The sequence below is a fragment of the Schistocerca cancellata genome, chromosome 1, assembly GCF_023864275.1.
Source record: "Schistocerca cancellata isolate TAMUIC-IGC-003103 chromosome 1, iqSchCanc2.1, whole genome shotgun sequence".
Classification (NCBI taxonomy): Eukaryota; Metazoa; Arthropoda; class Insecta; order Orthoptera; family Acrididae; genus Schistocerca; species Schistocerca cancellata.
The window spans coordinates 517,326,898-517,343,044 of NC_064626.1; the positions used below are offsets into that span (position 1 = coordinate 517,326,898).

The following is a 16,147-nucleotide window of genomic DNA, read 5'->3' on the forward strand; positions in this document are numbered from 1 at the left end:
TCAGTAGCATCACGGCGGAAGCGGCAACAGTTTTGAAGGCGGCCCAGGACACCACTTATACGTGTCAGGAAGGGTTTAGGAGCGTAAATGGGCATCCAGGACTGATCCTGTTCACTCTAGCATGTGGAATGAAAAAAGAGAGTGCCAGAAAAATGGAGATTTATTCTCCTTCTCCTATTTTAAGGGTATATGTGGTCTATCGTCTGCTATAACTGCAGAGGGAACTGTGCATAGAGATGAGAGCATTTCGCCCTCGATGAGAGGAGCAGCTCGATCCGTAGCACAGGAGGGCTTATGGACAACAGTGTGATCCGCTGATGTGGCCACTGCCTCACCGGCCAACTGGCACACCCCACATAACAGATCTCTGCTCTCCCACTGGTTGAATTTGAACCTTCTGAAAGTGTTACTTGCTCAGCAGCCCCATGGATAGCATCCTGAGCTCAGCGGAACTGATCGTGGCATCCATACCCGGTGTTGTGGAGCTGCTTATGTAACCCACAACACAGCACTGGGGCGTAGTGGTAGTTGCAAGAAAATTATTGCAAAACTCGGAAAATACTATAATGCTTTTTTTACCCTTAACACCACGTTGGCCTGCAACATTCTTGCGTAACAAGACATGCAGTGTGTGAGCCAATGTGGCCGTCCTCGGCAGGAAATTATGTTAGTAGGCTGCCTGTCCTAGGAAGTCACGAAGCTCCTTCATGGATGAGAGATGAGGCATAAACGTGACAGCGGAGATGTGGTCTGGCAGATGGTAAACCCATCCCTTGAGACCTTGAACCCTAAATAAACAATAGAAGGTTGAAAAAACTGAGATTTTGCGAGATTACACCTTAAGTCTGTGGACTGTAAGACAGAAAACAAAATGCCCAAATTTTTCAAGTGATCGGCTGTGGAGGAGTAAGTGACAACAATATCATTCAATTAATTAATACAACCCGCAACAGGCATAGTTAGTTGCTCTAAAATTCATTGGAAAATAGGAAGGGCGCTAGCCACACCAAAAGGAAGGCACAAATACTGATAGAGACCAAAAAGGGTATTCAGAACCAGAACTCACAGAGACTCTCCATCCACAGGTACCTACAGATACGCTTCAGACAAATCAATTTTAGAAAAGATATGGCCACCAAATATATTCGCCAACAGTTCCTTCTGGCATGAGAGAGAATAGACATCCACAATCGACTGCTCATTCACAGTAATACTGAAATTGCCACAGAGGCTAAATATCCCCAATGGTTTCTGAATTACGACCAGAGACGACTGTTCACGAGTCATAACAGGTTGCACCACCCCTAGAGATTGAAGTCTGTTGCAATTCTGCTTTCACTTGATCTTTCAGAGCGACAGGAATAGGTGTGCATGACAAAAACGAAGCCAGATCGTAAATTTCAAAGAAATATGAGCAGAAAAATTCGTGGCACACTGTATACCTTCCAAAAACAAGTCCAAAAACTCCATACAAAATGTTTCCAATTGAGACCACTGTACCTGATGGGAAACAAGGTGAACTGCATCGGTGACATAAAATCCAAATTCCAGAAATGCGTCCATCACAAATAAGTTCTCAACACCGGCATGAACAGCCAACAAAATTTTAGTGGGACAGGCCACTGACTTATAGGAGGCAGATACCATAAATTGTCTCAACGGGGCAATGTTCTGTTTGTTATAACTGACCTTCTGTTTGTTATAACTGACCAGCTTCCACATGATCGGTGCCAATGGCAGTAAGCCTAAAGTCACATAGGTCTGAGAATTCACTAATGTCACTGGAGCACCTGTATTGGCCTGTAGCCAGAGCACTTGGTGAAAAACACTTCAGTCCATAAATAACTTGGAAGAAGCCACAAGGAATCACACGTGTACACCCATGCCCATATCCTGAGTAACTTTTGGTGAACGAGACATGGAAGTGATGTTGCCTTTTCTCTGGTGAGCATTACCAGTATCCCAGCACTTAGAGCATTCCAAATGTTGGTGGGCAAAACAGACAGATGGAAACAGAACGCTAATGCTGGTGCTGTGGTGGTCGCGGCTGCGAGATCTGGCCTTGGTGTGCTCGGTGCTGGGCCTCCATGTTTACTGCCACCACTGCTGCTTCCTTGTGTGAGCTGTCTGTCGTCCTAGTGGGCACATCTTGTGGCACTACTGCCACATAGCCCCACGCTTCAATTTGGTCACCTGCTGCAAAAGATTGTGCTGTTTGCAAAACTTCTGCTAGTGGGGGATTTTCACAGAGTAAAGCCTTCTGGTGCACTACCTTATGAGGTGCTAAACAGGTAATTGTGTTGCACATCATCGGGTCTGCATAAGAGTCTTTATGGGTGTCACTAACGAATTGTCACGGCATGAGTGAAATCTGGCTGCACAGGCCCTGTATGACTGGTCTGGTTTTTTGTGGCATTGGTAGAATTCAACTTACGCTGATACGACATGAGTTTGTTTGCAATGGTTGTTGGACAGGAAGCTGCACATGTAATCAAAAGTAAGAGCTGCCAGTTCTTGTAAAGGAGCAAGCTGACACAGTAATTGATACACCTTACGTGGAATCCACAAGTCTGTCACACTGAAAACCAAAATGTGCTGTATGAGTATTTTTTCTCATAACCTTCCCAATCCTCTGCTGCATCATCACATGGAGGGAAAGTGGGGGGATTGACAGTGTCTGTTAGTGGAAGCTGACAAAGTGGTCAATGCAGAAGTAAGCTGTTAAGTCAAGACCAGTAGCATGGCGTCCATAATGACTAAACTTGATGAAATCACACTTAAAGAGTACACATGCAGAAACCATTCCAAACTCATCATCAATCATGTAATGACCAAGTAATACACAAAACTGATTGAAGTAACCCAAATATGCTATGAGCATTACAAACTAAAAGAATACAGGGGGAAGCGAAATTCGCGCACTCGGGCTCCGCAGCGCGACACCTCACATGCCAGCGATAAAAAAAATTTCTTTTGACGAGTACATCTGACGGAAAAAGGATGTTAAAGAGTGGCAATCTGACAACACTGTAACCACATGTATGGTGACTACCTCTGTCAACACATATTCATTGTACTGTGCAGTTGGTGCAGTGTGTAAAGTTTTGGGTTAGCATGCAGTAGGTTGAGGGTTCGATCCTGGGTTGAGGCATACGATTTTTATTTGGTAAATGTAGTCCACGTGGCGTTTCCATCATCAACAGTGATTGCAGCAGGTCCTCTAGAAAACATCAGCTCTTACATACTACAGTCATAGAAATGGAAAACTGGTCAGCTTTGAAACAAGCACTTTCCACATTGTGGGCGTGAATTTATTCGCACCACTTCACCTACTAAATGCGAAACCTGTTTTCTTTGTCCCTCCCTCCAATGATCCCATAGATTAGTACCAACTATTATTCTTGCCTAGTTCAGGTCCATTACATTTCATTAGGGCCTTATGTTACCAGTAGGACTAGCAACGTGCTTTGCGAATAATGCCCAAACTCGGTTACTATCTCTATGTGTTATCACCATGGTCCCACTAATTATGCCTTTCAACATTGAGTCTGGTAACTGCGTGCTGTTTAGTATGTATCTCAATGAATTATTATTATTATTATTATTATTATTTCTTTTCTTTCTCAGACGTCATGTCTGGTTAAAAATGGAAAGTGACGCAGATCTTGATCAAGCGTGACTTCCTTTTAACTGTACAGTATATGTTATATTGCATTTAGGAACTTTCAGGTAATTGAACAAGTATCAATAATTGCAGATTTCTGTAGTTGTATATATAAGTTTGGATGTAGCTGTATTGTGATGATGTACTGGTGGATATTGTGTGGTATGACTCCTGTAGTTGATAGTATAATCGGTTTAATGTCAACTTCATCCTGATGCCACATGTCCTTGACTTCTTCAGCCAGTTGTATGTATTTTTCAATGTTTTTCTCCTGTTTTCTTTTGTATATTTGTTGTGTTGGGTATGGATATTTTGATTAGTTGTGTTAATTTCTTCTTTTTATTGGTGAGTATGATGTCAGGTTTGTTATGTGGTGTTGTTTTATCTGTTATAATGGTTCAGTTCCAGTATAATTTGTATTCATCATTCTCCAGTACATTTTGTGGTGCATACTTGTATGTGGGAGCGTGTTGTTTTATAAGTTTATGTTGTAAGGCAAGCTGTTGTATTATTTTTGCTACATTGTCATGTCTTCTGGGGTATTCTGTATTTGCTAGTATTGTACATCCGCTTGTGATGTGATGTACTGTTTCTATTTGTTGTTTGCAAAGTCTGCATTTATCTGTTGTGGTATTGGGATCTTTAATAATATGCTTGCTGTAATATCTGGTGTTTATTGTTTGATCCTGTATTGCAATCATGAATCATTCCATCTCACTGTATATATTGCCTTTTCTTAGCCATATGTTGGATGCGTCTTGATCGATGTGTGGCTGTGTTAGATGATACGGGTGCTTGCCATGTAGTGTTTTCTTTTTCCAATTTACTTTCTTTGTATCTGTTGATGTTATGTATCCATCTAAAGGGTTGTAGAAGTGGTTTTGAAATTGCAGTGGTGTAGTCGATGTATTTATATGAGTGATTGCTTTGTGTATTTTGCTAGTTTCTAGAAAGAATTTTCTTAAATTCTCTACCTGTCCATAATGTAGGTTTTTTATGTCGATAAATCCCCTTCCTCCTTCCTTTCTGCTTAATGTGAATCTTTCTGTTGCTGAATGTATGTGATGTATTCTATATTTGTGGCATTGTGATCATGTAAGTATATTGAGTGCTTCTAGGTCTGTGTTACTCCATTTCACTACTCCAAATGAGTAGGTCAATATTGGTATAGCATAAGTATTTATAGCTTTTGTCTTGTTTCTTGCTGTCAATTCTGTTTTCAGTATTTTTGTTAGCCTTCGTCTATATTTTTCTTTTAGTTCTTCTTTAATATTTGTATTATCTATTCCTATTTTTTGTCTGTATCCTAGATATTTATAGGCATCTGTTTTTTCCATCGCTTCTATGCAGTCGTTGTGGTTATCCAATATGTAATCTTCCTGTTTAGTGTGTTTTCCCTTGACTATGCTATTTTTCTTACATTTGTCTGTTCCAAAAGCCATATTTATATCATTGCTGAATACTTCTGTTATCTTTAGTAATTGGTTGAGTTGTTGATTTGTCGCTGCCAGTAGTTTTAGATCATCCATGTATAGCAAATGTGTGATTTTGTGTGGGTATGTTCCAGTAATATTGTATCCATAATTTGTATTATTTAGCATGTTGGATAGTGGGTTCAGAGCAAGGCAGAACCAGAAAGGACTTAATGAGTCTCCTTGGTATAGTCCACGCTTAATCTGTATTGGCTGTGATGTGATATTATTTGAATTTGTTTGGATATTAAGTGTGGTTTTCCAATTTTTCATTACTATGTTTAGGAACTGTATCAGTTTAGGGTCTACTTTGTATATTTCCAATATTTGTAGTAACCATGAGTGGGGTACACTATCAAAAGCTTTTTGGTAATCCCGTGGAGGCCCGGGAAAAGAATAGGCCTTCGGTATGTTCTGCCAGTCGTAAAAGGCGATGAAAAAAACAAACCACTAATAGGGCTAACCCCCCCCTTTTAGTGTGATTATTTGGTTCAGGACAGAACTAATGAAGCCTTGGACAAGCGCTGTCATGGTCGGGGACAACGCTTGAACACTATGCCTGTCCACAATGGTAATGACACTGCTAGCCACACGGAAAATTATTTAAATCCAAATAGAGGTGTTTTGGAGGACATGCTTCCTCCAACCACTCTAGAAGGAAAACAAAGACAGAGGATGAGATGGTCAGATGAAGTTAACCGACACCTCATGTTCTTTTATTACCAAGCAACATACTTAGGAAGCAACACAACTGGATACAGATCACAAGTATACACAACATTTATTACCAGATACCCAGAATTAAAATTTTTAACAGAACAACGACTAGCTGATCGGATCCGTGTAATAATAAAAAATAACAGGATACCCCAGTCAGAATTAGAGAACATCAAACAACAAGTACAACAAATACTAGAACAAAATAATGTGCAATCAGAAGAAGAAGAAGAAGAAGAAGAAAATACACTAATCGACTCAAACATCCCAGAGCAAACAAACAAAGAACAACACGCATCAATTAAACAATCAGAGGAAAACGAAATCTTAAGACAGCCACCAGAACAAGCACAAATAGAACATGAAGTGACACACATGTTAGATATAGAAGAAAAATTTCAGCTGACATATATAGAATACAAAGACACAAATACAGACATTAGACCATTCTTGCATAGACCATCAAATAACCCACAAGTCGAAACAACAATAACAGCTATCAACACAATCATACACAACAAAATAAATGAAAATACAACTATGGAAGAGTTACAACTACTGGTTTATATAGGTGCACTCACTACACTAAATATACACACTAGGCAGAGATCAGAACCAACCAACACACAGAAGAAACCCACAAAACCAGCATGGCAACACAGGCTACAGATCAGAATAGAAAAACTGAGAAAAGACATCGGACAGCTAACACAATTTATAAGAAATGAAATGTCAGAAAAAAAAAAAAAAAAAAAAAAAAAAACGAAAAAGGTTAGGTAAAATCTCACAACAAGAAGCGATAGAGCAATTACATGAAAGGAAGCAGAAATTACAAGCATTGGCCAAACAATTTAGAAGATACAAAAAAAGTGAAAATAGAAGGAAACAAAACCAAACATTCAGCACAAACCAAAAGAAATTTTATCAGACAATAGATAACACACACATTAAAATAGACAATCCACCAAACATAACAGACATAGAACACTTCTGGAGCAACATATGATCAAACCCGGTACAACATAACAGGCATGCACGGTGGATACAAGCAGAAACAGACACATACAAGATGATACCACAAATGCCTGAAGTGATAATTTTGCAACATGAAGTCACCCAAGCAATTAATTCTACTCACAATTGGAAAGCCCCTGGAAAAGATAAAATAGCAAATTTCTGGTTAAAGAAGTTCACCTCAACACATTCACATCTAACTAAATTATTTAACAGTTACATTGCAGACCCATACACATTCCCTGATACACTTACACATGGAATAACTTATCTGAAACCTAAAGATCAAGCAGACACAGCAAACCCAGCAAAATATCGCCTAATATTAACTTCAGTCATTACACAGAAATTAATGACACATACAACACAGAACAAAATTATAAATTAAGAACAAAAAGGCTGTTGCAAAGGAGCACGAGGATGTAAAGAGCAACTGATAATAGATGCAAATGTGACATATCAAGCTAAAACTAAACAAAGGTCACTACACTATGCATACATTTATTATTATTATTATTATTATTATTATTATTATTATTATTATTATTATTATTCTATCAATAGGATTGTGGAAACATCACGTCTATTACCATTAGGGAAACAGTGTAACTCAAAACCGAACATTTCACAATTAGCCGTGTCGGGATCAATCATGCAGAACAATACCTGTCAGAAGGGTAATGTGCATTAGGTAGAACAGTGCACAGGACTGATGGCATGTTAATACTGTACGTGCTGTCCACCAGATAGGGACTAGTTGCAAGCGGAGTAATGTGTCAGTGACAGACTCCAATGTACGTGCATACACGTATCGAATTTTCTCATTGTAAAACACTAAATCAGTGTGGCAGACATATGACATAGACAAATGATGTATATGTGGATATACTTCTGGTCCTTGTTGCATCTGATAACCGGGCAGATGTTGCCGCTCATGTTAGGCTGCTACCCCCTCCTGATATCTTCGTCGATGCCATCCAGAAAAAATGTGTTTTGTCATCTGGAGCTGCGCCTTTGGGAGTCAGGTTGTCTCCTTCCACCATCGCATGACACAGGTAGTCCACGGACTTGCTGTAACCCCAGTACCGAGGAAGCTATTCTGGAGGTCATACACCAAGAACCTCAGCAAAGTACATGTAGCGTAGCAAGGCAGCTGGATGTCGTGCAAAGCACAGTCGTTAACATGCTGCACGAGCATGGGCTGCACTCTTATCATTATACTTTCACGCAACACCTGCAGCCTGCACATCGCCTTCAGAGAATGCAATTCTGTTAATGATTCCATCAACAACAGGAAGCCAACGATTACATTGTTAACACTGTAATATGGTCAGATGAACCAGCATTCACTCTTGAGGGTGTCTTCAATATGCACAATGCCCACTATTGGTATGGTTAACCCACACAATCACCCATGACCGTGGATACTGAGTTCGCTTTGGTATCAATGTTTGGTCCGGAATATTGGGCGCCAGGTGGTTGGGCCCTACATGTTGCCTGACCAGTTGACCACACGAAGGTATCATGCATTCCTCTCGAACTACCTGCCTGATGTGCTGGAATATTTTCCACTGCATGTTCGGCGGAGGATATGGTTCCAACGTGATGGTGCACCTCCGCACTCTGGAATTAATGTGCGACAGTATTTGGACAGAACATTTCCAGGGAAATGGCTCGGACATGCAGGTTCAATTGTATGGCCACCACTTTCACCTGACCTAAATCCCCTGGATTCCTTCCTGTGGGGACACCTGAAGGAGCACATGTACTCTATTCCGCCGACAAACGTAGAAGAATTGGTAGTGCATGTTCATGCTGTTCTTGTTACTGTGGATGCACCTTTGGTGCTAAGGGGCCAGAGCTGGATGATCCGGCAATTTGCCCAATGTTTGGATGTGGAGGGAGGTCACTTTGAGTATCTGTTGTTCTGAGAACAACGTATTCTGTTGTGAAGGTCATGCGGTCATTAATGTGGTCATTATTATTGTCACTGGTTGCTCAAGTGTGACGTTTGAATACTCATATTACATATAATACAAATGACAAGTAGATGTTGTGTCATTGTACTGTGTTGTCATCTTTAGCATTTCGAAACTGATATTATTTTTCTAGTTATTCTGTCCTATGGCAGGTCATTTGTTTCAACTGTCTATTTCTTATTTGTCTAACAATGCACGTGTTATGTTCAGCATTAAAAAATGTTGTAAATTTAAGAGACGTGTGACCTAATAAATAGTGCATATTACAGAATAAAATGTCAGAATGAAATTAGCAAATAAAAATGTGCCCCAACTCAGGATCGAACCCTCGACCTCCTGCATGCTGACCCAAAACTTCATACACTGCACCAACTGAACAATACAACAAATATGTGTTCACAGAGATAGCTACCAAACATGTGGTTACAGTGTTGCCAGACTGCCACTCTTTAACATCGTTTTTCTGTCGGATGTACTCACCAGATGAAATTTTGGGACAGACATTTTTTTATCACTGGCATGTGAGGAGTAGCACTGCGAAACCTGAGTGCGCAAATTTCGCTTCACCCTATATAGTGAGGATGAGTCATTAGTAGATGGTGCAGTGGAGACTGTGCTGTGTGCATTCTTCCTACAGACTCCCTCAGTGACCAGCCCTGGCTAATACAATTGGCAGTTGATTTAAGTGGGTACATGTAGTAACACTACACTCAGTGCACTCACACTAACAAGCACTAGTAGCAGGATACTGCCATATGAAAGATCTTGTTGGTGATTGGTGTTGATCCTATATAACTAAAATAATACATGCTGTTATATTAACAAATTTGGAGAGAATATGCAATGAAACAGCATATTCAGAATAGAAAACAAACAGGGATCAATATTGAATTTGCTCTTGTTCTTGTAGTATTGTCATGCCATAACAAGAATAAAGTCCAAATCGGGAAGCAGGGACATCAGTGAAATGCAGCACAAGCACTGAAAGCATATATACTACCAATGCCAGTGCACAGACAGCACAGAACTATATTCCTGGACTGAGTGCTACTATTTATGCATACACTAAATATTCCAAAACATGCAAGCATTACAAACATGGTGATTGAGTTTAAACTGGTGATCTGCAGTACATCAACTTGCAACACTAACTTCTACACCACACAGCATGCAGCACACTCATGGCATTGCTGCCTCTCCTGGAGAAACTGCGTCCATTGCTTCAGAATTTGTCATTGGAGCCGACTACAGCACCTTTGATTGTGTCATTGATCCTCTGTGTGGCGGCACTGGCCGGTCTTTCCATTTGGGTTGTGTTGTCACATCCTTTTCACTGTGATGAACATCAAAGTTTGTCCCTCCTATTGAAGGTTCACAGTCATCAAGCAGATCTTCAATTTCCTTGAACATGAAGTCCCCATCATCGATCTGTGCCTCAGAACTGTAGTAGGGCTTAATACAGAGGACATGAACGATTTGTCTGCACTTTTGTAGTCTTGATGAAGGGACATAATCCTCAGTTTCATAATGTGAAGTCCAACAAGCAACGATGATACAGCCCTTTGTGGTTTAGTAACTTTTACAATAGTTTCACCTTTTGCATATGCATTAAACCCCATAGCATATTCCCCAGGCTGTATCTCACAGGCCAGTGTTTGGAATTACAATGCTCCTGGTCCTTCACCTGGATGTCCAAGGATTGTATATATATGTGGGCCAGTCCTTGTCGTGAGATGTTTCATGTACTCATTGCAGAATGTTTGTCTGTCTTTGGTTTTCCTTAAAGTGGTCTGAGTAGAGACTAGTCAGTGATACCTGCTTTTGATTCTGTCAAGAATCTTCTCAAATTCCACCTGACCAAATGATGGTTCGTCATGGAAAAACTTTAGGGCAGCTGGCCATAGGTGAGCTTTGGTGACAAGCAACCATTTTCACCCCATTGGCCCATAGTTCCTCATATACAGTGTTCCATTAACTAATTGTAATTCTCGTTTGCTTCATTTCTCCTCCTCCAAGGCTTTCATCATTTTCATCAATGCTGGATTTTCCCTCTGTCCAGCAGCAATGTCACTTAATGCATTGATGACAGAGATTTAGTCCACCTGCTGTTTTCTGCCAAAGGATTCCTTGAAAGACAGTCAGCATCTTTATGTTGCATCTGTCGTTTGTGTATCACTGTGACATCATACTCCTGAAACCTCAGTCCCCATCTTAGCATCTGACCTGAGGATGTTTCAGACTTGTCAGCCAATGGAGAGAGTGGTAATTTGTCAGAATTGTTTATCAAAAAAATATAGCCTAAACTAGTTGATGGTCCAAACAGCTGCAACTCTTTCTCACTTGCAGAGTAGTTCATCTTGGACTTCATTTGATACATAAGCTGTCAGCTTTTCAACGTCATCTGGAATATGTACTGAAACTGCACCTGTTCCATAACCTCTAGCCCTGGACTGAAGTCCTGTCTTGACCTTCTTGTCATATAATGCAAAGGCTGGAGAAGATGTTTCTTCCACCACATTCCAGGAAAATTTGGCATCTCCCTGCAGTAGCTCTTGCAAAGGATGTGTCCTGGTGCAGAAGTTCCTTATGAATCACTGGTGGTACAAGATAAGTTTCTCACATCACAAATGTGCCTCTGACTCAGAAAATCTGTGACTGCTTTTATTTTGTCTGAATCAAGACAGACTCTATTGCAATCAACTAGATGCCCCAAGATTTTTATTTCAGAGTGATGAAGAGGGACTTTCTTTAGATTCAGACCAAGGTTTGCAGCCTGAAGACACTTCAAAACAGTTGTCATATGGCTCAGATATTCTTCAAATGTCTTCAAAAACATGGTAGTGTCATTAAAATAACAATGACACATAACAATAACAATGACACATCACCCATTTAAGAAGTCGAAGCAGGTTATCCATCATAAGCTCGAAACTGGTTGTGGCATTAATGAATCAAACAGCATTACCTCGAACATATAGAGACCATCAGGAGTTAAGGAGGCAGTCTTTTCCCATCCAACTACTTCAAATTTTATTTTGCAGTAGCCTCACGATATGTCTGTGGTTGACAAATATTTTGTTTTTTCAAGCAGACAAATGTATCCTCAGTGGATTGACATATTTTTTCATGACCGTTTTCAGTTATCAGCAGCCAATGCAGAAATGCTGTGTGCCATCCTTTTTTTTCATAAGGACCACAGGAGAGGACCAAGTACACTCTGAAGGTTCACTGATCTCATCTTGCAGCATCGTCTCCATTTCATACCAAGTATCCAGGTAGAGCATTAGGAAACGATTGACAGGAATGGGGGAAAGAAATCAGTAGAAGAAGAATTGGTAACTTTGAGGGTTGAAATAGTGAAGGCAGCAGAGAATCAAGTAGGTAAAAAGATGAGGGCTAGTAGAAATCCATCAGTAACAGAAGTTATATTGAATTTAATTGATAAAAGGAAAAAATATACAAATGCAGTAAATGAAGCAGGCAAAAAGGAATGCAAATGTCTCAAAAATGAGATTGACAGGAAGTGCAAAATGGCTAAGCAGGGATGGCTAGAGGACAAATGTAAGGATGTAGAGGAATCTCTCACTAGGGTAAGATAGATACTGTCTACAGAAAAATTAGAGAGACCTTTGGTGAAACCACTTATATGAATATCAAGAGCTCAGATGGAAACCCAGTTCTAAGCAAAGAAGGGAAAGCAGAAAGTTGGAAGGAGTATATAGAGGGTCTATACAAGGGCGATGTACTTGAGGGCAATATTATGGAAATGGAAGAGCATGTAGACGAAGATGAAATGGGAGATACAATACTGCGTGAAGAATTTGACAGAGCGCTGAAAGACCTAATTGGAAACAAGGCCCCTGGAGTAGACAACATTCCATTAGAACTACTGACAGCCTTGGGAGAGCCAGCCCTGACAAAACTCTACCATCTGCTGAGAAAGATGTATGAGACAGGCAAATTACCCTCAGACTTCAAGCAGAATAAAATAATTCCAATCCCAAAGAAAGCAGTTGTTGACAGATGTGAAAATTACCGAACTATCAGTTTAATAAGTCACGGCTGCAAAATACAAACATGAATTCTTTACAGACGAATGGAAAAACTGGTAGAAGCTGACCTCGGGGAAGATCAGTTTGGATTCCGCAGAAATGTTGGGACACGTGAGGCAATACTGATCCTATGACTTATCTTAGAAGATAGATTAAGGAAAGACAAACCTACATTTCTAGCATTTGTAGACTTAGAGGAAACTTTTGACAATGTTGACTGGAATACTCTCTTTCAAATTCTGAAGGTGGCAGGGGTAAAATACAGGGAGTGAAAGGCTATTTACAATTTGTACAGAAAGCAGATGGCAGTTATAAGAGTCAAAGGACACGAAAGGGAAGCAGTGGTTGGGAAGGGAGTGAGACAGGGTTGTAGCCTCTCCCCTATGTTATTCAGTCTGTATATTGAGCAAGCAGTGAAGAAAACTAAAGAAAAATTCGGAGTAGATATTAAAACCCATGGAGAAGAAATAAAAAGTTTGAGGTTCACCGATGACATTGTAATTCTGTCAGAGACAGCAAAGGACCTGGAAGAGCAGTTGAACAGAACGGACAGTGTCGTGAACATCAACAAAAGCAAAACGAGGATAATGGAATGTAGTTGAATTAAGTCGGCTGATGCTGAAGGAATTAGATTAGGAAATGACACACTTACAGTAGTAGATGAGTTTTGTTATTTGGGGAGCAAAATAACTGATGATGGTTGAAGTAGAGAGGGTAAGAAATATAGACTGGTGATAGCAAGGAAAGCATTTCTGAAGAACAGAAATTTGTTGACATCAAGTACAAATTTAAGTGTCAGGAAGTCTTTTCTGAAAGTATTTGTATGGAGTGTAGCCATGAATGGAAGTGAATCATGGATGATAAATAGTTTGGACAAGAAGAGAATAGAAGCTTTAGAAATGTGGTGCTTCAGAAGAATGCTGAAGTTTATATGGGTAGATCACATAACTAATGAGGAGGTATTGAATAGAATTGGGGAGAAGGGAAATTTGTGGCACAACTTGACTAGAAGAAGGGATCAGTTGGTAGGACATGTTCAGAGGCATCAAGGGATCACCAATTTAGTATTGGAGGGCAGAGTGGAGGGTAAAAATCATAGAGGGAGACCAAGAGATGAATACACTAAGCAGATTCAGAAGGTGTAGTTTGAGAGATGAAGAAGCTTGCACAGGACAGAATAGCATGGAGAGCTGCATCAAACCAGTCTCTGGACTGAAGATGGCAACAACAACATCCAGTATTCAGCTGGCAACATTCTATACGAGCACTGGCTAATTGTTCGATGATGCCCTTGATATGTGTTTTACCATGGGCCATGTTGCCTGTCTTTTGTCCATTCTGGATTTCAAAACTATCAAAAACTGGCACAGAATACTAAGGCTCACCAACATTGCTCCTGGGTCAGGCCAGATCCTGTGGTTGACAGTTTGGCATAACAGCATTTTGTGTAAACATACTGCATCCTCCTGTGTATGCTACAGTATTGTGGTGCCATTTTTCAATAGGACACTGCTCATCCACAAGTCTATCAAGTGTCTGCATGATCTTGAGGTACACCATTGGCTGTGTGTGGAGCCAGTTCAGATGACTCAATCCAGTGCTAGTATCCAGGATATCAAGTGGACCAGCTTGCATCAGGGTAGTATCTAACAGCTTTATGACACACATCCTAACCATGTCAGCATGCCAGATGGGGTGCATTGTTATATTGATAAATGGGCTAATATTGCCAAATTCTTTGTAAATTTGACTCCATTTTGTAATCACTGATGTAACTTCATTTACCTTCTCAGTCAGTGAAATTACATTTTGTTCCCTTCTCTCCTTCTGGGTGCATCACATTTTTGTTGGCAATGCATTTTCTTGTTAACCAAGCCAGCAAGCAGTTTTACTGTTTACCTGTCAGTCATGGGTTCTGCTTTCAAACAAGTAAGCAGTCACTACTGTGATAGAAACTAAATTCTTTCTTATTAGTTACCACAAATGCCATTAGAGAGTAAACTTGTAGGCACATGAATGTGAGCATCCCAAAGACCCTGTAGAAGTATCATAATCTTCATTTCTTTCCTTATGTTTCCATACCTGTCGCTCTTAGTAACTTTCTTCTATTTGCTGTAATCTTATTATTGTTGTTGTTGTTGTCATCATTATTGTGAGTGACAAGTATATCAATTTACAGAAATTCTGTCTGTGTATTATGCTGCTGAATGACAGTATGCCTGACTGTAATTCATTTGTTTTAGGTGTCTTTGTACGATCGGCATTGTGGATAAATGACAGAAGCTGGCTGCAGCCCCCTGATACCTCACAAAATGTTCTTGCTTGTGCAGTTATTTCAGTAAGTTCTTATAATTTGTTTAGCACTGACCAATTGTATAAACATTACTTAACAACAAGTCACTTACTTTCAGGGAAAAGTTTTAGAGGAACAAACACTAAAAAAATCTTATATAATTGCTCTAAACAAAGGTAGAACTATTGTAACTCTACAGCTAAGTTAACTGTCTCCCTCTCTCTCCCACCACCCCTCTCTCTCACTCATAGATACACCCAAACACGCACTCCCATGGCCACAGCAAGACTAATTACTAATACTCAATTTTTGAAAGAAGTTGCCTAATTTGATGGAGGTGCGCAGGGGCAGGGAAGGATGCAAGCAGAGGGTAGCAGGAAAGAGGCAGGTCTGATTATGTTGCTGCAGAAGCCAAAAAGAGTAAAGAGGCTGTAACAAAAATATATGTAAGAAAAGGGGGAGGGGCAAAAGGGTAGGGGAGAAAAAGGAGAAAGGTGAAGGTGAAGAGGGAGAAAGAGAGGGGAGAGAGAAGAAAGAAGAGTCAGCACAGAGAGAGAGAGAGAGAGAGAGAGAGAGAGAGAGAGAGAGAGAGAGAGAGAGTGGGGAGAAAGAGTGGTGGAAAGAGGTGGTGCATGATCTGGATGGAGAAGGAGTGGTGTGAAAAGAATAGTAGGGAAAAGGTAAAGTTAGGCAGTGAGAACAGATTTGCAGATATTTGGACCAAGAGGACTGCAAGAGTGTAGGATGTGTTGGGGGAGAGTTCCCTCACCTGCATTTTGCCACAGTTTGGCAGAAACCAGTCATGTGAGTAAACAGTTGGTTACTTGTCATTCCACATTGAATGCTTCACAGTAATTGCAGCATAGCTGTTACGTCAAGTATAGTTAGTGGCTGCCTTTCCCTTACACTGTATAAATTCTCACATTCGTGTGATGTGTATTCCGAGGTAAGAATGC

At 40.3% G+C, this 16,147-nt stretch overlaps 1 protein-coding gene across 1 annotated transcript in view; it reads left to right on the forward strand.

The window, feature by feature from the left end:
* Positions 1-16,147, forward strand: part of LOC126178664 (G-protein coupled receptor 143-like) — a 124,780-nt gene that overhangs the window by 80,387 nt on the left and 28,246 nt on the right. The window contains exon 3 of the mRNA XM_049924550.1: positions 15,142-15,236. Within this exon, the coding sequence (XP_049780507.1) occupies positions 15,142-15,236 (95 nt within the window). The remainder of the gene's footprint in view (positions 1-15,141; positions 15,237-16,147) is intronic.